General features: G+C 36.4%; 1 protein-coding gene across 1 annotated transcript in view; it reads left to right on the forward strand.

Annotated features, from left to right (window-relative positions):
• GPM6A (glycoprotein M6A) overlaps positions 1-24,274 on the forward strand; it is a 122,033-nt gene that overhangs the window by 69,013 nt on the left and 28,746 nt on the right. Inside the window, exon 2 of the mRNA XM_005145529.4 lies at positions 6,400-6,592. Within this exon, the coding sequence (XP_005145586.2) occupies positions 6,400-6,592 (193 nt within the window). The remainder of the gene's footprint in view (positions 1-6,399; positions 6,593-24,274) is intronic.

The following is a 24,274-nucleotide window of genomic DNA, read 5'->3' on the forward strand; positions in this document are numbered from 1 at the left end:
ATACACACTTTTCTAGTATATTTCCAGTATAGATAAATATGTGTATTTATCTATATCCAGCTGTGTTTCAGTTACCCAGGAATAAAAGCAGTAGGTAGCCGTTTTTTTAATCCTCTAGATTTCAGTGCAGTTAAGAAGGATGGAACAAAACAGAAGCATGTTTGTTATCTATGGGATAAGTATATACTTGTGACTCTGAATCTAGGAGAAAAAGAGGACCTCCTAGCTTGCTGTGTAAGTTGCCATTCTGTGTCCTTTGATGAGAATTAAAACCATGTTTCTTTATTTTAGATGTATCTTTAAGCTTAGTTGAAAACTGAATTTATATTTTTAATTATAAATATTATAAAGTTTAATAACAATAAATATATAAATAAACAGTATTACAAAGTTTTAATATAATTATTTCAGATATAAACCACATCTTTAATTTAGCTTTGAAAAGTTATACTGGGTGATGATAACACAGAAATTGCATATATCTCTGTCAAGTGAATTTGCTAAATAGTTTTTTTAATAGCTGAGTGTTATTCTGTTGCAGATTTCTTGAAATCATATTTCTTCTCATTGACTGACTAACATATTTCATATTACTACCTCTGTGCACTAATTCTGTTAATTATTTGAAACATATTTAGGCATTTCATTTGAGATTTAATTGCCTTGAATATAACTGAACAATTCTATCCAGTGCATATGATGAAAATGTATATCTAAATTATATTTCTGATATAGAAAGTATCATGATGGATTATTAGTGAACCTGCTGAATTAAGTTTTATTTCTGTAAATGTAATTTTTTTAAACATTACAATCTGAACTGGAGTTTTGAGTGCTTAGTAAAAACCAGGGACAATTCTGGATGAAATTATACTTAATTTTAAGCAGTGTACAAAACCTAAAAATTCTGTTGCCCTTGTTCAGGTTTTAATGTTACTGTTATCCATTAATCAGTAGAGGAGAGTATCAAAATGAGAAAGAGGGAGGGATATTGTGTCATGTATTGTATTTAGATACATGCCATATATTACAGTGCCATGTAATAGGTATACCTGTATTTTGAATGATAATTATCATGGAGAGAAAGAACTTGACAATTTATTTATGCACTAAGAATAAATAGGTATTTTTAAATTTATTTGGAAAGCAGGTCTTTAAGGGTCATAGTAGTTTTCCCATTCCAATTCACTGCATGATTTTCTATTTTAATGAGAATTAGTGTTCCAAGGAGGATTTACTGACGTAAAAAAAAAAAAAAAAAAACACCTTGCATTACATGAGACACTTGAATTTGCATTTGACTACCCTAAGCCAAAACTTCACTTTCAAAGACTTATGTGGGCAAGAGATGTTGCTTCATTTTTTAAATGCATTGATGTGAAATGGATCCTCACCTAAAAAAATTCCACTGCACAGGCTGGAAGGGCTTACTCTTGCTTGTCTATATGGACAGGTGAGGGTCGATACGATAGGTGACAAGGTGCATGAGAAACTGCAGATCCAACCTTTCATGAGGGCGGACCAGCTCATAGGTAGCTCGAGATTACCCAGGAGATGACAGTCCTGGTCAGACACTTCCTGATTACCTAAGCACCCTTTTCCAACCAGATTTGTATATTCCACATGCCCTTGGTCATCTTGCTTGTAGTAAGTGTAGTTAAAGCCCTTCCCAAATCTTCGCTCACGAAGCCAAGACATCAATCAATCAATATGTCTTGATCTGCACTGAGGAGAAAGTGCTCAAATAACTGTGGCGGTGCAATTTGTGTGCATATTTAGCATGTAAATCGTAGAATCATATAATAGTTAGGGTTGGAAAGGACCTTAAGATCATCTAGTTCCAACCCCCCTGCCATGGGCAGGGACACCTCACACTAAACCATATCACCCAAGGCTTCATTCAACCTGGTCTTGAACACTGCCAAGGTATGGAGCATTCACAACCTCCCTGAGCAACCCATTCTAGTGCCTCACCACCCTAACAGTAAAGAATTTCTTCCTTAGATCCAATCTAAACCTCTGATGTTTAAGTTTCAACCCATTACCCCTTGTCCTATCATTACAGTCCCTAATGAATAGTCCCTCACCAGCATCCCTGTAGGCTTCCTTCAGATACTGGAAGGCTGCTATGAGATCTCCACGCAGCCTTCTCTTCTCCAGGCTGAACAGCCCCAACTTTCTCAGCCTGTTTTCATACGGGATGTGCTCCAGTCCCAATCACAAAGACAATTTCTGCTTCTGCTCAAGGTATAAATCTTTTGACTTCTTGATGCAGAGGAGAAATCACATAAAAAGAAAAGGTCAAGTTATGTCTGGCTGGTGCACTTGGTTATATATTATCAATCTCTCACCCAAATAGCAGCATGAACTAGGAGAGGTGTGTGCAGATAGCCTGTACAAGGAATACTTCATATGCCTTTCAGGGCAGAAAGTTCTATATCAAGACTATTTCTGATAAAAACAGTAATAATTATACTAGAGGAGCAGATGTATTTCTATGTCTACAAGATCTTTGCTGACTGAAAGTGAGTATATGTAGTGCATTGTTCATGTGCACTATTTAAATAATTGAATATAGCCAGTATTTTTGAGTTATATTTTATCCTTGTAAAAGAACATTCCTTGTCATCTTCTATGTATTTTATTATTATGTTTTCTCCGTGAAATGATTTATGATAAAATAAAAAATTATAACATTCTTTATGTTGAAAGCTACAATAAAAGTATGATGGTTTGGATTATTTCCTATGGTTTATACAAAAATATGTCTTCCAGCAGATCTAGATTTTTATCTAAGGGAAAATATTGGTAAACTTAAGCAAAATAAGAACAATAAATGCTGAATTCTGTTGCATATTGTCATTATGCAGGCTTATTGTACAGAGTGAACTGTTTGAAAAGTAATGAAACCTGTATTTGCAGAAGAAAACAAGTATCAAAGGAGCATGCAATCTTTTTTATCTTTCCTAGTAATTATTTCTGTGGCTGTATATTTAACTGTCTTGTGAAGATGGTGTTCAGAGTTGTGAATGACTGCCTGTCTCTCACAGACATATATACAGATTGCACAGCTGAGTCAAATTCTGCACTGGTTGTTCAATACCATTGTGCAAGTTAAAATTGAATTTCTATTGTTCTGTTATTACACAGCTATTTTCACATTATGAACAGCTGAAAGAAAATAATCAGAGTAAATGTTACGTGCACTGCATTATCTTCTGTGGTGTATGAATGATGTGTGTTACCATTTTAAAATCTTAGCCCTGATTCACTGATCTCCTTTAGTTTTGAGTTGATTTGACAACCCTGATAACTCTAGAGTTACTCATGAAGTAAGTGGTGAGAAAGGCAGTAAGCTTATGGAAAAGCTGAATAAATGAGCAAAACCTCGCTCAAGAATACCTGATTATTTGAAAATTTTGTGTGGTTGGAGGAATTTTTTCAGTAATTTTTTGTACTAGTGAAAAAGTGTTCAACTGCTAAAATATACTACTATTGAAATCTTCCCTCAAAGTATTATAAGCATGAACATTTTTATCATGAGAGAGGAACAGAAGCACTTTTTCTTCACAAATTATAAATATGTTTCAGTTATTTTTCAAATTTGGAAATAACTGGGGGAAAAATGGATTTGTTCCTGATGAAATGTTTCATTGGTTGCACCTAATTTTATCTGTTATCACTTTATCGTACTGTTTTTACTGTTATGCTGTTCTACTGTATTACATTATTTCACTATAATAAAGTAATATTACCGATCCTGAATATTTATTTAGGTTGGTGATATCTGAGTGTGTGCTCATCTCTCATTGTAGAGGAGCTTCAGGAGGTAGTGCACAACCAGATGTTTCCAGATACCTATACTCAGTCTATTAAATACAGGAGTTGTATGTGAGTTTGACCTTAATGAAATTTATTCTCGTTCAGACTAGTAGCTATTTTTGTCCCTGTGTTATTTCTTTAACTATCTTCCACTTCACCTGTCTCAGAAAGTGAAAAAGATACCTTTAGAAAAGTCTCTCTTTCACCTCCCTGCCCCAAGCTATTGCAATATCAAGAAACACTCTCCCTACACTCCATGTGTCCCTGTAAATATTTGTCTACTTTCTTTTTTTATCTTTGACTTAACAGGCCCTCATACATCAGTCTGTTTATCACTCTACTGTCATCTCTTCCTCTCTTTTTACTTTTCATATAATGCTGACAGGTCAAGAGTGTTACTAGTTTCCTAAAGCTTTTTCTGCTGTTATGCTGTACTGAAAAATGGCAATGAGCATTTTGTGATAACTCTGATATCACACAACTATGTATTTCCCTGCAGTCCTTGTTCAATTTATTATTTTCAATACATATTTCTAGGTTTTATGCCCTTAGACAGTAGATTATCCAATGAAGGATAATTTTTCTAATATTTGTGTAGGCTTTTAAACACTGAAGAACAATAGTTATTGTTAACAGTAATCCTGGAAAACAGGGCTAAAGGAATCTTAGGCAATTTCCTGTATTTATGTGCATGAAGAATTAGTTACTCCAAAAGCTCTATTACAACTGTGCAGGTGATGGCTGCTGTCAGTGGGTGATTTGTACAACTGGTTCCTTAGTAAGACTTTAGAAGTAATTTAAATACCTGAATTAGTACATTTTGCATCTGGGTATTTTACAGCTGGCTGTGATAATAGTGATTTGTCCTCAAGCAGAAGCAGTCTCAAGATACATCTTTTTATTTTTATACAGCTAGCACACATAGTTGGGAATTACCCCGACTTTTGAAGTTTGTTTTCTTGTACATATTTAGTATACTCATTTCAATTTTTCTTACAGGAATTATCCAGCAATTTTAATAATGCCTTTTGTAGTACCTATATTTACAAAATACCAATAGAGGTTTCTATACTGCATGTATATTTGAAAATTGCTCTCTGCAGGGAATCTTGTGTATAAGTAGCTACTAAACATATACATATATATATATATATATATGAGATAGATTGTTATTTGTTCATTAAAAGTAGAAAATTAATGTTTGAATGAACAGAGGAAATTACTTCTTTGGTTATCCAAGATAGAGCAAATAAGAACTTATTAACTTAAAGGACAAAATACAAAATTACATGTAGAGGCTACATCTACTTTGAGAAATGTAGATATAGTTTCTTTAAAGATACTGGCTTTTTTGTGTTTTGTTGTTGTTTTTTTCTTTTTTTATGTTGTTTTAGGGGGTTTATTTGGGGGGATTGTTTGGTTTTTTTTGTTTCTTCTTCTTTTAATATATCTCTGGTATGCTTGTGATTTAGCATAGTGTAAAGCTTTTGGGGCACATTGAAATATAGTGACTCACACCTGTTGAATGTTTTATAACTTTTAATTGGCTATTGTGTGTATAAGCATTTCAAGTTTATGGGCCTCACCTTGGTTTCTATCTGAAATCCTTTCTGGCATTAGCTGGTAACGTTTAGTCAAAAATAAAACTTCTGGCATGTGGATGTTCACCTTCTCTCAGTCAGTGATTCATGCCTTCCCTGTCCTTCCAGAAGGCAATAGGAAGGGCTCTACAGGACATTAAAGTCCATATGGGAATGACGAGATTTGGGAGAGTCAGAGATGTTGCATTCACAAGACTACTTGACAAACTAGGCAAGGTAGTTTTGGAAACTTGAGCACCCTTGCTGGGTAAAGGGTTTGCTGTACTGGGGTACTGGGCACTGCTTTAGACACTGATGGCTGGACAAAATGCTGCTTTGTACAACACAGGAGCAGTTGTCCTCACGTAACAAATATTACACAGAGTAAAATATATTGAGAGAAAATTCAACTTCTATAATTGTTTCTAATTCTGTACTTTTCAGTGGATATCTTCATTTATACTTGTGAAGTATTTCAGTGACGCACAAAGAAATGATGCAGTAGGCAGGAGCAATTCTTTTGTCAGCACTGTATAGATGAGAAAAATGAATAAAGCTATAACGATGGAAGGAATTGAACTGGATATGCTCTTTCTGTGGTTTTCCTGTTTTTGAGGGTTCTCCTCAGTAATCCAGTATGTTAGCAACAGGAACTGTGAATGTACGTATAACTTAGGATTGACATTGTAACCTGCTCTGAATAAAACCATGAAGCTGTACAAGGAATTAACTGTTTAATTTTCATGATAATCAGATGGCATGTCTATATTTAATAGGTCAAGCAGTAGCTGAGAAGACTCTGCAGCAGTACTGAGAAGACTGAAGTTGAATTAACCTGTGCTGTTTCACAGATTTTCTGACATTATGGGTTCTTATACTTGACCTCATCTCTCTTTGGCCTGAAGTCTTTAATTTTCAAAAGCATTTCTCTAGAGCAAAAATCTTCTTTCTGCTTTCTTCATATAATATAGTAACAGACAATTTCATTTTTTTGTAGGGTGCTTTGAGTGCTGCATCAAATGCCTGGGAGGTATTCCCTATGCATCTTTGATTGCCACTATCTTGCTGTATGCTGGAGTTGCACTATTCTGTGGTTGTGGACATGAAGCACTTTCAGGAACTGTCAACATTCTGCAAACCTACTTTGAGATGACAAGAGCTGCAGGAGATGTTATTGATGTCTTTACCATGTAAGCTACTAGTTTCTTTTAATTATTTCTTTTTAAAACTACTGAAGTTTTCCACAGGCAATACATATTTGACTCAAGAAAATTTATTGCAATGAAAATCATAGAAAGAGTGACTTGGATAAGCTCAGGTGATGGATTTTTGACAGAACTGATATTTTTACTACTTAAAAGAAATTTGCAACACTATTTAAGTTCCCATAGTTATAATTTAATTTATTACTAAACATTACTTCATGTAATACTGATGAATCTGTTCCATTCATGCTTGCTTTTATCCTTTTTATCCTGGATTATTCTTTGCTGTAAAGTGTAAAAAATTAAAACATCTGCATAGATAAAGCAGGAGTCTGTAACAAGTAACAGATTAGTTCCAGGAAAAAATGCAATAAATGAGTTCTATTGCCTCTGGTTTTCCTAGATTTCATCTGTTTTGAAGGTTTCATGTTTTGCTACTCCTGAAACCTATTTATTTTGTTGAGCACCTCCTTCCTTTTGGCAAATAAATTTAATTTAATAATTTACTGTAATCTGAAATTAAATTATGTATTTGCTAATCTCTTTAATATTGTTTCTTTAAAACATGATCTCAGATATTTGAAATCCAAATTCTTATTTGGCTGTTAATGTTTATAACTAACGCTCAATATTATCCCCAGTTTTTTAAACCTTTTCTTTTTTTAATAATTTTTTGAGAAGTGATTTGATCATCCATCAAAACAATTACGTGTTATGTTGTATAGTTCCATGATAATGGCAGCTCAGTGCTTAGCAGTGGTCAAAAAACAAACCATGTACCAGGAACTACTGGGAAAACCACAGAGAAGCAGATAACATACTTATGACATTGTATAAATCCATCTTTCATCCATATCATTAATACTGTGTGCAACATCAGTGCCCCAAATAAGCAAAAAAACCCAAAACAAACCAAACCAAAACAAAAACAAACAAACAAACAAAAAAAACCCCACCAAAACACTATGTGGCTAAAAATTGAATATAATAGGACTCCTTAATCTGGAAAGAGGATGATTAAGAGATGGTGGGCTAGAGGTCTGTAAATGCACAACATTATGAATAAGCTGTGCAAGGTTAGATAGTCTTTCTCTACCAGTACAAGAAATTTGAGGTTTTGGAGGAAACTAGTAGTCATGAAGTTCAGAAGGTACAAGTGACAGTTCTTCAACTGCTGTATAGCAGACCTGTGAAGCTAGCTGCACACTATAGATGCTAAAAACTTCTGGATAAACCCCCAGATAATCTTGGAAACCAGATGATGGTTTCCAATGATATAAGGATTCATCCAGCAGAGGAAGTTTCAAAGGCTACAATAGCATTGGGTGTTATTCTGTCACCTTGCCTGATTTTACTTTTTTATAATTCATTGTTTGTGATGGAAATGGACAAGATATGTATTTGATCTGACTTGGTATCACGTGTTCATGAAAGCTGAAGACTGAATCTTAAATCTCAGCTTGTGTAGAGCTATATTATCAACATGCTTCCCAAAGCTTCTTTTGTGGTTTAAGCCCAGCCAGTAACACAGAACCATGCAGCCACTTGCTCATTCTTCCTCCTTTTTAACTCCCTCCAGCTTCTGGTGGAATGAGGAGGAGAATTGGAGGAGTGTAACTCCAATGGGTTGAGATAAGAACAGTCCAGTAACTAAGGTATAATACAAAACTACTACTGCTATCACTAATAGTGATAATGATAAGGCAAATAACAAGGGGAGAGAATACAATCACTCACTACCTGCCAACAAATACCCAGCCCAGCCTGAGCAGCGATCTAGCCCTTCCAGGTAGCTGCCCCCAGTTTATACAGTGAAACAAGGGGAACAGAAAATCACAAAATGGAATTTATAAACCTTTAGAATTAGTTTTAAGCAATGTTAAGTTCAATGGCTTTGTAACAGTAGCAGTGGAAAATTACTGAGGTGCATAATACATAGAAAAAATAGAGTACAGATAGAGAACATACTGGCACAAGATAAATCGTTATAGTTGATGTGGTCTTAAGAAAAACAGTCTAGAAAAACAGGACACAGGGATAAGGAGTATCTGGGAATAGCAGGTGTCCAGGATAGGCTGTGGGTAAACTAACTGATAAGTAGGAGGATAGGGGGATTATTATGTCTCTGGTGCTAGTGAACCAATTAAACTGGTATGAGCATCTACTGCGCGTGCTTCAAAGGCTGCCAGAAGTGATGAAGATTGTTGGAAGAAGTAAACGACCCTCAGAGACCACCACCACAGTTCTGTACGCATGCGGGGAGCTTTCTGGAAAATGATGTAATCCATACGTAGCCTCATGAATATGTATGTATGCCCAGGGACTATATAAGGATGGCTTGTGTAGTAATAGGGAGACACACGTTAGGAGGAGTTATCCCCCGTGTCTCCCGGCGCCGCAATAAAGAATACCTGCTTGTCAGCTTGAAAACTTTGTTGGCAAGTTTGTTCCTGGAGTTTTCTCCGAATCAATTTGGCACCCCAGATGGGACCCTCTCTGCTCGGCTGCAGGACCCGCTGAGGACAGGGCTCCCTAGGGCCCTCGGGAATTTTTCCCGGAGGGACCCCTCGACTCATTCGGATCACTGCGGGAGCAGACAAGGACCATCTTCATAAAAGGTATTCTTTTCTTTTCTATAGTCTGTAAGGTGCAGGGGGCATCTTGCATAAAGACTGCATTGGTAATTGGGTTGGTTTGGTATGCGTACGCAAGGTTTGGAAGCCTTCCGTAAATCGAGATAAGAAATCTCGTAGGTAAAGGCGTATACCCGGCTGCTAGCGTCCGTTTGGTATACACCCACAAGAAGCAGGGGGCTTCTTGTGGTTTGGGTTGTACAAGACGCAGTGGGAGTCTTGTAGAAAAGGTTTTGGATTTTACTGGTATACACCCTCAAGAAGCAGGGGGCTTCTTGTGGTTTGGGTCCTGCAAGATGCAGGGGGTGTCTCGTGGAAATGGTTTTGGATCTTGTTGTGGCTTGTGACATTAAGGATTTTGGTCTTGTGATTTTGGTATTGGTGACAGGATATTATAACTGTGTTATTAACTGTGGTTTGTTTGATAGAATTTTAGTCTCTGTCTGTTTCAAGTGTTGTAACTGTGTGGAGTGTGTCTGTGGGATCCCGTGTGTGTGTGAGTGAGAGATTAATAATGGAAAATCAGCAGAGTGAAGAGATCATGCAAAAGAGTCCTTTAGGGTGCATTTCGGCACACTGGAAAGAATTGGGAGGGTCTCCTGGGGGTTCGGTAAATAAGAAAATGTTGTCCAGCTGTTTTGAAAAATTTTGTAACCGATGGTGGCCTTTGTATACTTTGGAGGATCAGGAAAAATGGTCTAAAAATGGAATCTGAACTATAATACATTGTTACAATTAATGTTGTTTTGAGGCTGCAAGAAAAATGGCATGAAGTAATGTATGCCGATATGTTCTTCACTTTAAGAGACCACGTGGAGTGACAGACGCAATGCAAAATTAATATGGCTCCACCAGATCCCTTAATTTTGGCTTTGGAAAAGGACAGGGAAAAACTGAAAGTTAAGATGGAGAGATGTTGTTCAGCCTGTGATACTGGGGAAAGATGTTTAAAGTTAAAAAACAGTAATCAGGAAGATAGGCTGTAAAATTATCTATCACAGGTACCTCCGAGAGGAGCACCCTCTGCATCTCTCCTCTGATATTCGTAAGGAGCGAGAGATCACTGTCACTGGCACCAAACGGTAGATGCACATTCCGAGTTCAGAAAGGGTTAAACCAGCAGTGCTGTTGCAGAGGCATCTGCAGCCCCCGCAGAGCAGGGTGAGCAGCTGTGAGGAAAAAAAAAAAGGAAAACCTAGGGGGAAAGGAGGGGAGGTCGCGCAGCTCCTGTGTTTGAGCGTGGGATGCTGGGTGCTGGGGCAGGCAAACAAGTGGGAACAGACATGTGCACGGACGGGACTGAGGGGTTGTTGAATAAATGTGGACAGGAGGAAGCATGGAGAGAGTATAGGAATCAGGAACGAGTAGAAAAGAAAAAGCCGGGTCGTGCTATAGCCACGGCTGCGGTGGTTGCTTTGAAACTGCGGGGGGAGAGTTCGGACGCTGGAAGCGAGACTGCCCTTGGGGGGAGGGGTAGTGCCATGGTGTGGCTCCAGCGACTGAATTGGAACCAGACTGACAGGGACCTGGGGAATCTACCCTGGCAGATCCACTGGTTAAATTAAAAGTAGAAACTAAAGGAAATAAAGTGGAATTTTAGTGGATAGAGGAGCAACTTATTTGGTGTTAAATCTGAGAGAAAGGAATTTGTTACAGATATGGGAGCTACTGGCCACCAAGAGAAACAGAAAAAAAACAAAAAAAAAAAAACAAACCAACTCACAAACAGCCCGAGGCATTCTTTCTGAAACCCTTAAAGTACAAATTGGGAAAAAAATAGGAATGCATAAATTTTTATGCATGCCAAATTCTCTAAAATATTTCTTAGGGTGAGAAGCAACATTTAAAGAAGGCAGAATGGAATTTAGAGTTAAAAACAAACAGTTAATTGCAGTTTTGAGTTTATCTTTAATTCAACAGAAAAGCAAACACGAGAACCTCCCTGAAATAGAAGAAATCCTTAATCAGGTATATCTGGGAGTATGGGCATCTGAAATTCCAGGTAAGGTGTAAAATGCTTTGCCTGTTAAAGTGGAAATAAAAAGGGGGGCCTGCCCAATTAGAATAAAACAATATCCCTGAAAATTGGAAGATCAAAGGGAATAAAAAAAAAGTCATTGATAAATTTTAAAATATACATTATTAACTGAATGTGAATTGGAATATAATATTCTGGACAGTAAAGAAATAGGATGATAAAAGTTGTAGATTGATTCAAGATCTCAGAGCAGTCAACAAAACTGCAGAGGATGTTTGTCCAGTAGTAGCTAATTTGTATGAATTATTGACTAAATTGAATAATAATCAGAAATGTTTTGCCATCTTGGATTTAAAGGATGCTTTCTTTTGCTTACCATTGGCCAAAGAAAGACAAAATTTATTTGCTTTTAAATGGGAAAATACTGACACAGGAAGGGAAACTCAATTAACTTAGACAGTATTACCTAAAGGATTTAAAACAGTCTAGCAATTTCTGGAAATCAGCACGAGAACTAGGATCATGGAAGCCACCTGCTCAGATGGGGACTCTGTTACAATATGTGGATGACCTATTAATTGCTACAGAAATAAAGGAAGAATGTATCCAGTGGACAGTGAAATTATTAACTTTTCTGGGACTGAATGGTTATTGGGTATCCGGGCAAAAGGCCCAACTAATCCAAACCCTAGTTTCCTACCTAGGATATGAAATAACAGGAGGACAGAGAGAACTTGGAGCTTCTAGAAAAGAAGCCATCTGTCAGACTCCACGAACATCAACTGGCAAGGAGCTCCAGACATTACTGGGAATGACTGGATGGTGCAGACTTTGGATCCATGATTACGGTGTTCTGGTAAGACCACTATATGAACTGTTGAAGGGAAATCCTCCCTCTTTAGAATGGACTAATTCAGCAGAGGGGGATTTTAGAAATTTAAAAACAGAGCTAATGAGAGCAGCAGCTTTGTGACTTCTGGATGTAACTAAATCCTTTTGGCTATATTCCTATGAAGAACAGGGAATAGCCTTGGGGGTCCTTGCTCAAAATCTAGGACCCTACAGAAGGGTAGTGACGTTTTTCAAAACAGCTGGATGAAGCAAGCAAAGGATGGCCCAGATGCCTAAGGGCTGTGGCAGCAGTTGTCATGAATATTGAAGAAGCTCGCAAATTCACCTTGGGACAAAAATTACTGTGCTAATGTCCCATGTTGTATCAGCAGTCCTGGAACAGAAAGTAGCCCACTGGTTATCTCCTTCATGTTTTTTTAAATACCAGGCTACCCTTGTGGAACAAGATGATATAGAAAGTGTGGTCACTAATGTTGTCAGTCCAGCATCCTTTTGCAGGAACAATTGACAGAACCACTAACACAAGACTGCTTGGCCACCATAGAGACTGTATATTTGAGCCGACCAGACTTGAAAGAAAAACCTCTGGAAGATGCTGATTCTTGGTTTACTGATGGTAGTAGCTTCATGAAGAATGGTAAACAAAAGGCAGGATATGCCATTAACACCACTTCACAGGTAACAGGGGCTAAACCTTTACTCTCGAACACTTCTGCCCAGAAGGCAGAAATAATAGCATTAATGAGAGCCCTGGAATTGGCTAAAGACAAAAGGATAAATATTTGGACTGATTATGTACATGGTGCTATCTGAAAAGAATGAGGACTTTTGAACAAACATGCTGCAGAAATTCTACAATTACTGGAGGCTGTTCAGCTACCTGAAGAAGCAGCTGTTATGTACTGTAAAGGACATCAACAAGGTGACTCTGATCAGGAAATTGGAAATAATTTGGCCAATTCTGAAGCCAAACAAGCAGTTGAACAATCACAAATCATGTCCTTAATCCGTGATGGCAAACTAACAATTGAAAAATCTAAACCTAGGTATTCAAAAGGGGATAAAAATTGATTGAGGATCTAAAAGGACAGGAAAATAAAGAGGATTGGGTTCAGATACCTGATGGGCGAATTGTAATCTCCTATAACCAACTCTGGAAGTTAGTTCAGGGAGAACATAATAAAACTCATTGGGGTAGCAACTCTTTATATAAATATTTAGACAAATTGTAGGAAGAAATCTATACAACACAGTTCAATCAGTGACAAGACAATGTCAGCTATGTCTTAAGAATAAGCATAAAACTGAAAATAGAAATCAAATTGGGACAATTGTAAGAGGAAGTTTCCTGGGACAGCAGTGGCAAATAGATTTTTCTGAATTATCAAGAAAAGGGGGTTATCAATATTTGTTGGAGTTAACAGATACTTTTTCTGGCTGGCCAGAAGCATTCCCTTGTAGGATAAATAATGCAAGACAACTCATTAAAACATTATTTAATGAGATAATACCTTGCTTTGGAGTACCAGCAGCAATTTCTTCCAACTGAGGTTTGCAGTTTAGTGCAAAATTGTTATGAGAAATAAGCAAAAATTGGAAATTGATTGGCAAGTACATGCTCCATACAGTCCTCAGGCCAGTGGGCATGTAGAAAAGAAAAACCATCTGATCAAACAACAAATTAGGAAAATATGTCAGGAAATGAAATTATATTGGCACCAAGGTTTACCACTGGCTCTATTAAGAATTCGAACTAAACCTCGGTGGAAAGAAGAGGTTAGCCCGTTTGTAATTTTATATGAAAGACCATAACAGTCCCAAGTTAAAGGAGAAAGTCTGCAGGAAGTGGGGGAAGGCTATCTCTGACAGTTTTTGGTCAATGGGAACCAATTTTTTTGGGAAAAGAATTGGAAGAGATAAATAAGAGAGTAGCAGGGACAAGAGCAAGAGGTTTGGATTATCTGATTTACCCCTTCAGATCTAGAGACTGGGTTTATGTTAAGAATTTTTCAGGAGATCCTCTACAGGACAACTGGAGTGGACTGTACCAGATATTACTGACCACCTTTACAGCAGTGAAGATAAAGGAACAACCTGCTTGGATACATTATTCAAGAATAAAGAAAGCACCAGAACCAGAGAAGACGTGGCAGATGGAACCTTCAGTACTCTTACGTATGAAATTGCGTCGGTGATAATTTGGACTCATACGATAACTGGTGCATAAGCTTGAGACCAGAATTTATACCTGAAATTAATGCAAAATGTTACTGAAGTTTTAATCGTAGTGACTGTCAGGTGTGTGCACAGTTGCCTAAATCAAGAGAAAGCCTGGAACTCCCATTAATTGGAGTTCCAATTCCTAACACTGTTTCATGGACAAATCTGTGGGTGAACACTAGCAATTTGTATTCAAGTGAAAGGTTAAAGTTTGGAATAGTTAATCCTAATCCAGATAATAAATATTACACCTGTGCACAAAGATGTATTACACCAGGAACCAGGGTAGGAGACTATACTTGCTTAAATGCCACAGATGTAGGTCACCGTTCAAATTGCAATTACACTATTAATATAGATGGTATCGTAGTTCAGTGGTGGCCCGTTCCTAAAGGGAAAGGATGGTATTGGTTATGTGGAGAAAATGCTTATAAAACTTTACCCCCAACTGGAAGGGGGCATGCACCTTAGGTGCTATAATACCCAATTTTACTATTATCAACAGGTATCCTTCCAGAACCTGGATTAGAAGTTTTGTTAAACGGATTAAGCAAAGGTTTAACCCTATTATTGAACGGCACACTGCATTTCATAGTTTTGTGAGAGGGCTAATTCCATCTTTGGGAGTAAGTGAATTAGAGAAAGCAATTGTAAATATCTCAGCAACCATAGAGGAAATGGAAAGTAAAGATATTGATATAATGCAGGCAGAACAACAAAACATAACGAGCCTATCTAAAGTGGTATAAAACCGAATGGCTCCAGACATGTTATTGGCATCAGAAGGAGGAGTTTGTTCCATAATCAATGAAAACTGTTGTTCCTACATAGACCAAAGTGGCAGAATTGAAACATATCTGGAGGAAATTTGGAAACAAACTAAGATATTTCATGGGACAGCCATGGATGACACCTCCTATGGTTTCGAAGAAATATGGAAAAACTACATGGTTACCTAATCTCTCCTGGTTGAGGCAACTGATGGCAAGAATATGGATGTTAATTATTTTAATATTGTTTACTTGTGGTATGATACAATGTTCCCTCTGGTGTTGTAAACTATCTATGATAAATTATGAAGATTGGAAAAGGAATGAAATTAGGCACCGAGTAGAAATGGGAAATTATTTCAAAGGACTTTTGATGGTAATGGTAATATATAAGATGTTGCAAAAGAATTTGCAAAAGGACAGAAAAAGGGGGGAATTGAAACAAGGGGAACAGAAAATCACAAAATGGAATTTATAAACCTTTAGAATTAGTTTTAAGCAATGTTAAGTTCAATGGCTTTGTAACAGTAGCAGTGGAAAATTACTGAGGTGCATAATACATAGAAAAAATAGAGTACAGATAGAGAACATACTGGCACAAGATAAATCGTTATAGTTGATGTGGTCTTAAGAAAAACAGTCTAGAAAAACAGGACACAGGGATAAGGAGTATCTGGGAATAGCAGGTGTCCAGGATAGGCTGTGGGTAAACTAACTGATAAGTAGGAGGATAGGGGGATTATTATGTCTCTGGTGCTAGTGAACCAATTAAACTGGTATGAGCATCTACTGCGCGTGCTTCAAAGGCTGCCAGAAGTGATGAAGATTGTTGGAAGAAGTAAACGACCCTCAGAGACCACCACCACAGTTCTGTACGCATGCGGGGAGCTTTCTGGAAAATGATGTAATCCATACGTAGCCTCATGAATATGTATGTATGCCCAGGGACTATATAAGGATGGCTTGTGTAGTAATAGGGAGACACACGTTAGGAGGAGTTATCCCCCGTGTCTCCCGGCGCCGCAATAAAGAATACCTGCTTGTCAGCTTGAAAACTTTGTTGGCAAGTTTGTTCCTGGAGTTTTCTCCGAATCAACAGTGGGCATGACATGCTGTGGTATGGAATACATCTTTGGCTAGTTTGGGTCAGGTGTTATGCCTCTGCTTCCTTCTGGCTTCCCCTCCTCCCTGGCAGAACATGAGACTGAAAAGTAGTTGATCAGAGTAAACATTACTTAGCAACAACTGAAAACATTGATGTTATCAGCACTGTTGTCAAGCTAGAGTTGAAAACACAGCACTGTACCAGCTACTAAGAAGGAGAAAAAATTACTGCTACAGCTGAACCTAAGACAGCTCCTCTGTGATTATTTAGCTGTATTGTCTGATGAATTAGTAGAGGGGACAATGTACCAAATAAGGATGTCACTGTACCCAGTTTTCTTCTGTATCCAGATTTCATCTTAGGACTGAGAAATTTAGATGTACTTGTATAATAATATATGGGTCGATAGGAAGCACGTGACTTCTGCCTTGCCTTTTTGGCTTGGCATTTGGAATAATGGGTCTGACTTGACTTGGTGACTAAAGTTCATTGTTAACATGAGTAAAAGATCTGTCATTTTATTAGCTCTAACTTATTTTATTAGTCTCTGGGAAGCCATTAGTGCAGAACAGCCACAAATCAATGCTTTCTCTTCATAACAAGTTTTCCATCTTCTCTCTGTCAAATGCTTAAATGAAAATATCAATCTGGAGATATAGTTCAAATGCATATAAAACTGTGTGAAGCCAAATGCTTCCAATTCATGGGAAATAATTAAGGAACTGTAAAAAAAAGGGTTTTTTTGGTCTGGGTTTTTTTTTTTTTGGCATTTAATTGTTAAGCTTAACTGGTAGCTTTTTGATGCATTTGGGTTTTTTGATTACTTAAAGTTATACTAAACCCAGTTCTTTACTTGGCAAACCTAACGGAATAAAAATTTTAGTTTATTCAGTTGTGAAATTTGTCTCTAAAATTATGTCTTAAAGGAAAGAGGAGGAGGAAATATTTTGACTAAAAGGAGATGAGCCATTGCTTTTAACTGGGTAAACTGTGTAATTCTCAAGAAACTTGCACAGTCAATTTTCTACCTGTTTAAATATATATTACTCTGCTTTTAAAAATATTTTGTAGAAGAAATACTTCATATTTTGTCACAACTACCGATTAACAGTTAGTGGTACAAAAGCTTTGTGGTAATTATATTGCTTTGAAAGGTTAAAAAGCAGAAAGAAAAAATAAGTAAGTAGAAACAAACAGTGCAGTACCTACTTAAAACTATACATATTGAAAGGAAATTGCTGTCATAAGCTGCTGTTTGGGATGTGGATTACTTCAGTGTGTGTAGAGTGCTTAATTTAGTTCCTTGTTAAAGAGATCCTAAGAAAATAAATATGGTGGTTTAAATTATTCTAAAAACTGCCTTTATGATATTTTAAATGTAAGAGGTGAAAGGTTTATGTTGCCTGCTTTGTCCGTTTAACAGCTCTGTAGACCACTGAAACTGAGTAACCTGTTTAAGGAGGATGTGATATACAGTAATTTTTCTAATAACTTAATAAATTGTAGTATATATCTGCAAAGTGCTGGGTATAACTACATTCCCTTAATCACTGATTTTGGCAAGATTCTGAAGTCAACAGGAATAGATGTATGATTATCAAATGTGTGTTGTACTATCTGTATTTTTATATTTTTCTTCTGTTTTGAACAAATTCTAGAAGATATCTTGTAAGAAATCAGCAGCACAAGGTATGTTTGGTGCTATTTCCCAACAGCATCTTTTCACAGTTCTTTCTCTTTAGTATGCAAGGCCAGCTAGTGCCGTCTGTCACATGTTTATGATATATAGGCCACGAAACAAGGGAATCACACTCTTAGAGTGCAAAATAAAGAAATCTTCCTGATAGAAACATTAACGTTTTCCTACTACAGTCAGAGATAATTCAGGTTGTTGTAGATTCGCTTCCTTTTAAATGTGTGAAACCAAACAGTAAACTAAATGAAGTCACAGTCTATAAATCTGTTGTTCCTATCTTCTCTACTGGAAGTGCCACAGACACTAATGTAGGCACGCTCTTACAGCCGAAAGTTTCCTTTCAAGATATGAAAGCCTCTGTTTCAGGTGCTGTTGTGTCCATGTTTGATGCTTGCTGGTAAGCTTTCTGTCAGTGGACAGTCGTTGTTTCTGAAAAGGATATTATTTGGCAATATACATATGTACGTGAAACTGTTTTTATTTGAATGAAAAACAAAAGAGCATACATAGAAGTTTTTATATCCTCCCTCTTAGTGTTTGAAAACAGTGTTTTGAGAGGTAGATAGATAGATAGATGGATGATATCCTGATCTTCTGCTGGTTCTTTCATTCAGTTGGCTTTGCAATCATCACAAGTTAAATATTGGTACCACTGAAAATACTGTTGTTATCAATATTTTTATACTAATATGAATGGAATACTGTGAAAAATATTACAATGAGACCTGTAATAAGGGCTAGCTGGTATGAAGTCTGATATTTACAATACTTTTGCATTAGACCACGTGGTCTAACCCTCTTTTGATGACTATACAGAATCTGCCTTTTTGATATTTTGGGGATGTAATCTCCAAAGATGCGGTCCAGAGTTAAGTGGAGAAGTCATATGGCTACATGCATATTAGAAAGCAGTGTTAACACAATAGAAACTATTGGTAGACCTAAATACTTGGTTCTAATAACTTGCTGTTCATACAGTAAGTATTTCAGGGGCTTATTCTGGGCTCAGTCTTGCCTGGTAAAATAGCCTGAATACTCATGAGTGGCCTGAGAGCAGTAGGAGCACTCCTGAAGCATACTTAACATTTAGCTTTACATGGAAAGGAATTCACGTTGTGCCCTCTGAAAAACACGATGCAAACCATATTTCAATAAGCAGGGACAGCTGCAAGACTTGCTTAACCCCCTCCTCCATAGTATATTCTTGACCCAAAATGCTAATGGTGATGCACCCATAATCTCTACTACCCTAAAGCTTAATGATAAAAAGACTTGTAACTCGACTAAGGAGAGTTCCCACTAGTAGCACTCTGAGTTCTTGTACCTGGATTCTGGTTATGTGTAGAAGAATTAAGTTATCTCTTCAAGGAAGGCCCATACGTCTTGTTCATGTACAATAATTTGACAGGAACAACCAGAGAGAGTACAATGTCATCAAAGGATGCATTTTTTATATATATAAAAAAATGCATTTTACTTAAGGAGAACAGTTTCTAGTTCATGGGAATGGTTCAGTCACACACAAAAAGTATCAATGGACAAATACAGCATATTAAAGATTAGATGCAGAACATGGCATTTTAGATCTGGTATCAATTGTTAGATGCATTAACTCTAAAAAAATGTGCCAGGACCTGAAAATATGACCTTTTCAAGATGATACAATGCTGAAATGTCACATTTACTACCTACTCAGCTGTAGTGTGTAGCCTGGTGTTCTGTATTCTGTTAAAAGTAAAACCAGCAAGAAACTATGTAAGTAAAATTTAGGATGTGGGAGGTACCTGCAAAAGTGTGATCCTAATTTTATGAAATGATCGAAGAAGAAAATTCATAGGAGAGCATTTCAATAACAGCAGAATAATATTACATAAATAAGTATTTGGCCTTCTTCCCTTTGTCTGTGAAAATACAATCCACTACTTTTAGCCAAACAGCTGTATAATTTAATACTGTCTTAAGCAGCTCTCTTTCTTGGTTGGCTGGAGTTTTAGATTGGCTATAACCACTGTGTGCCTGTGACTCAAAGCATTTGCAATAGACCTTTCTCAGCAGGTGGCTCATCTTCATAGAAAATATCTTCTTTGTTTTTAGATGCCTTCATTTCCTTTTAATCTTAGTTTACTTTATAAACATGCAAAATGGAAAGTATAAATTCTTATGTAATATACATTTTGGTAAGTCTTGCTTCATGAGACATGCAAAACTAGGATAACTGGCCTTTCCACAGGAGATCTGAGAATGGTAAAATTAAGTATTACCTTCACAATCTGGAGTTTTAGTATAAAGTTGTTAACCTGAAACTATCAGTATGTACTGAGTATGACTCCAAATTTACATTAGTAATAAGAAAATACTCAGAAAACTTGTGATATGCCTTTGCCACATCTTTTTACACTACTGCTACAGAATTGAGTACCTATAGTGTACAACATCATGTAATTCTGCAATAAGTCTGTGTATTACTGTGCACTAATTTAAATCTTTTTTGTCCTTCTTCAGGCAAAGAGGGCTCCAGATTTCTTCTGTAATTAGCATCTTTAAAAATATTTCTAAGAAAGTAGTTTTGCTAGAGGTGAGCAGATAGAACAAACCTGGGTTTTCAGAAATAACTTTGAGAAGAGCCTCATCCATATGTCATAGTCAGAATCTTGTGGTTTGGACTAAAATTTTTCATGATTATTTAAATTCTTAAACTGGATGCTTTCCTCTTCCAAGAAAGTAACAAGATACACAGGGCAAAAAACAGCTTTACACTGGTATTGCTCCTTTTCCTTTAGCTTGTTAATTCTTTACTGTTTTTAGAGCTGCTCCACGACATCTTGGCTCAACTGTCCCATTCTTCTGAAGGAAGCAACCATCAAACTTTTACAGAATGATGATTTACGGTTGTATTCTGCTTACCTGTAGAAAGTTGTACACTACAAACCAATGTTAAAATCAACGATATCATATTCTGTTTAGAATAGAATAATTAAATCTGGCCCTTGCAGAATGTATTTTCCATATTATAGTATGATAATCTTTTATTTATATAATCCTAATCTGGCTTTAGTTTTGAACAAATTATTCATACCATTACATACAAAATTTCTTTCAGAAATACAGAATCAGAAGTTTCTGTTTTCTTTTTATAATGTTTTATTTCTACTTTTATGTCTTTGTTGCTCTTATGCTCTGTCTGCTGTTAATTCTTTCTCCTGTTAGCATTTCCTGACAAACTTTAATTGAGCATTCTGTACTCCAGTTTTGTTTTTCTCTCCACCTGATATTCACAAATTTAGACTCTGTATTAACTTAAATCTCAGAAAAATCCCTCATGGACAGAATGCTTGCATTTTGTTATTGGTTTCATTTCCCCTTTCTCCATAGTGAGGATATTTCTATTTCTTTTACCTCCTTTATGTTGCTACCTAGAGTTTTTTTGGACTTACTTTGCAGGTAGCAGGCAATTATTAATAAATCCTTCTTTCTCCTTGCTGTGTGCTTGCCTTCTAGGGTTTGTCTTTGCCTGTCTCTTCCTTTTGCTAACAATTCCTCTATGCTTCATGGTACCAACTACCATCTTTGCTCAAGCTGTTTAAGTGGATGTGTTATGAACTTACACCAAGAAATTGTTCCCAGGAGACCCTAAACACTGTTTTTAAATACTTCCACGGGAAATGGGTTCTGCATATCCTAGACAAACCTTCTTATTTGCAAACTTCCCCTTATATTGTCTCTTTAAAAAACATATTTGCAAAACTGCTTCTACGAGGTTGAGATAGCTTGAGGGATCAGGCTGCTATCTCAGCCTCTTAGCAGCCTCTCAGGATCAGTGTTTCAGGGGGCAAGAGGATCAGGATGAAGGCCAGCATTGCTGTTTTACAGAGTAAGGGAGATAATTGTGCACTCTAGATGTGATCATCAACTATTTAAAGAAATAAAAAAGAACAAAAACAAACCCCCCAAACTGGAAAAACTGATCTATCCCAATGGTAGTAATTATGTGCATTTGTCATGTTCCTAAATTGTCTATGCCAGCTATAAAAAAAAGGCAATTCTTAATTAGGAATTTACTATTATAACAAACTTTTCTTAGCACTTTGATAGCTTAAATATCCTTATTTTATGTGTGATTTTTTTTTGTCTGGGTTTTGTGGTTTTTTTTTTTTTTTTGTTTTGCTTGAAAATATGTATAATTGCCTTAATCTACTTGCATTCAGAAAGTGTAGGTACACTTACTGGCAATTGTCTGCTATTCAGCACCTGTAGTTATCGAAAGTCCATATCTACATTGGAGAAGTTATAAATTCAGGAAAATAAATGTGAGGCAGAATTATAAATGCTGGAAAACTAGTTTCACAGTAATATCTATTACTCTGGCTAGGCCAAACAAAATCTCTGTAATATTAGGATTATATTACTTGTTCAGGCTGAAGCCTGCACATACTCTAATTGTATAAAAAGGTTTTCTGGACAGCATGAGAATCACCTGTTACAGGGCAAACTGATGTGGTGGGTTTTGCTGCTGTTAACTGACAAAAAAGGTCTGCAATGCGTTCTTATGTTAACCAAATTAAAAATGTCCCTAGCCAGCATGTAGATTGCTCCAGAGAAATATCAAGTGTTTTTGATAAAAAAATATGTCAGCGTATATCAGTTGAATACCAACCTTCAAACTTGAGGGTAGAAAGTATACCATGATTAGACTGAGTAGTGTAATGCTTCAAGGTTTTTACAGTTTGCATTTCCTTCAATGACACAGTAGAATATAACAGGCCAGTGTTAACAGTTCTTCTTGTCTTCTGTGTTGGGGTAGTAAATCCATTTATTATGCTGGAACAGTAAAGATTTATTCCAGTGAAGTTACTTGTTCCACAAGACTAAAACATTATTACTGCTAGATGTGGTTAACAGGAACTAATTATGAATATTGAAATAGTTTCAAAACAGGCTGTAATAATTATGATCTTAGATGATTGAAGGAGTCTCAATAACAGCAAAATAACTTAATTTGTTATAACACATTTTTGACAAAAGCCTGCTACATATAGACCTGGTCATTCTGCAATTAGTCTTATTGCTCGCTGATTTATTTTACTTTTTAATCCTTGCATTTGCCAAAGCACTGTGAAAATCATAGAATCATAGAATAGCTAGGGTTGGAAAGGACCTTAAGATCATCTAGTTTCAACCCTCCTGCCATGGGCAGGGATACCTCCCACTAAACCATGTCACCCAATAAAATACACGATAGGAAGTCTGCGATATTGACCTGACTCACTGAGAATGTTTTTACCTCTTAACTTGTTTCTGCTGGAATAGTCTACTCACTGCTCAAGTACAACCTGTTCACAGAGATGCTAGCATTGACAGCTTCCATCAGTAACTTCTGCCAGTAGAAGAAAGTGTTTTCTTTATGGCTATTTTAATATTCATCTTGTTGAATAGAATCCAGATTCTGATGAATGAATTTGGAAGTCTGCTTCATATGGAATAATTAATGATGCAGCAGCAGAAAAAGACTAAAAATTGAAAGATCAGTTTGATTTAAGTCACAAATTGAAAACAATGATGTTTATTTTCCTAACATTTCTGAACACAGTGTGGGGAGGAAAAGTAAATCTGGAACCCGGGGAGCATCTACAAGATTAAGACAGTATGGACATTATGTCTGAGATTATTCCATTAAAAAAAAAAAGTGTTTTACTAATTTCAAGATGTGATTTTCGCAATTAAATTGGGGATTAAATAATCATTCAGCTTATGTTACCCAGCAACTTAGGTTATGTGAAAATTGCATGATCAGCGCAAATTTGTTGAGATCTGCACAATCTTTATTGACTGCCCTTTAATAGAAATGTTCCACGGCTTTAATTATGTTGTTATATGTATCACATAATATTAATAGGAGTACTACATTTACTGAATAAGCATTCAAGATTTCTTTTTGTTCTTCTCATTTAGTGTAACTTTAATCTTCATCTACTAGATCTCTTTCCAATCCTGTCAACAGTAAAAAATTTATGTTTATAATTTTGTCTCTTTTTCCTTTGCTTCCTGCCCACCCTTTTCCTTCCATTCCAGCCAACACATGTGTAAGCCTTGCTTGTCCTTTTTTTTGTCCTTACCCATCTCATCCATTGGCTCATGTTCATCATCCCTTCTGTCTTTCTCTTCAATCTCATGCTTTCATACACTGTCTGCAACATTTGAGAATTTGCTGAAACACAGATGGCAATTAATTGCCCTGGGTTCATCCAGGAAAAATCAAACTTTATTTTGAAGAAAGGCAATTTCCAATTTACAAGACCTATATTTTATTATCATTTTATTGGAAAATCAAAGTTTATGTGAAATTTATTAGATGCTGCAGAATAATTTAATACCACCACTATCATCAAAACTATATATATAAAAATATTACTTTT

This window comes from Melopsittacus undulatus, chromosome 7 (genome assembly GCF_012275295.1).
Source record: "Melopsittacus undulatus isolate bMelUnd1 chromosome 7, bMelUnd1.mat.Z, whole genome shotgun sequence".
NCBI lineage: Eukaryota > Metazoa > Chordata > Aves > Psittaciformes > Psittaculidae > Melopsittacus > Melopsittacus undulatus.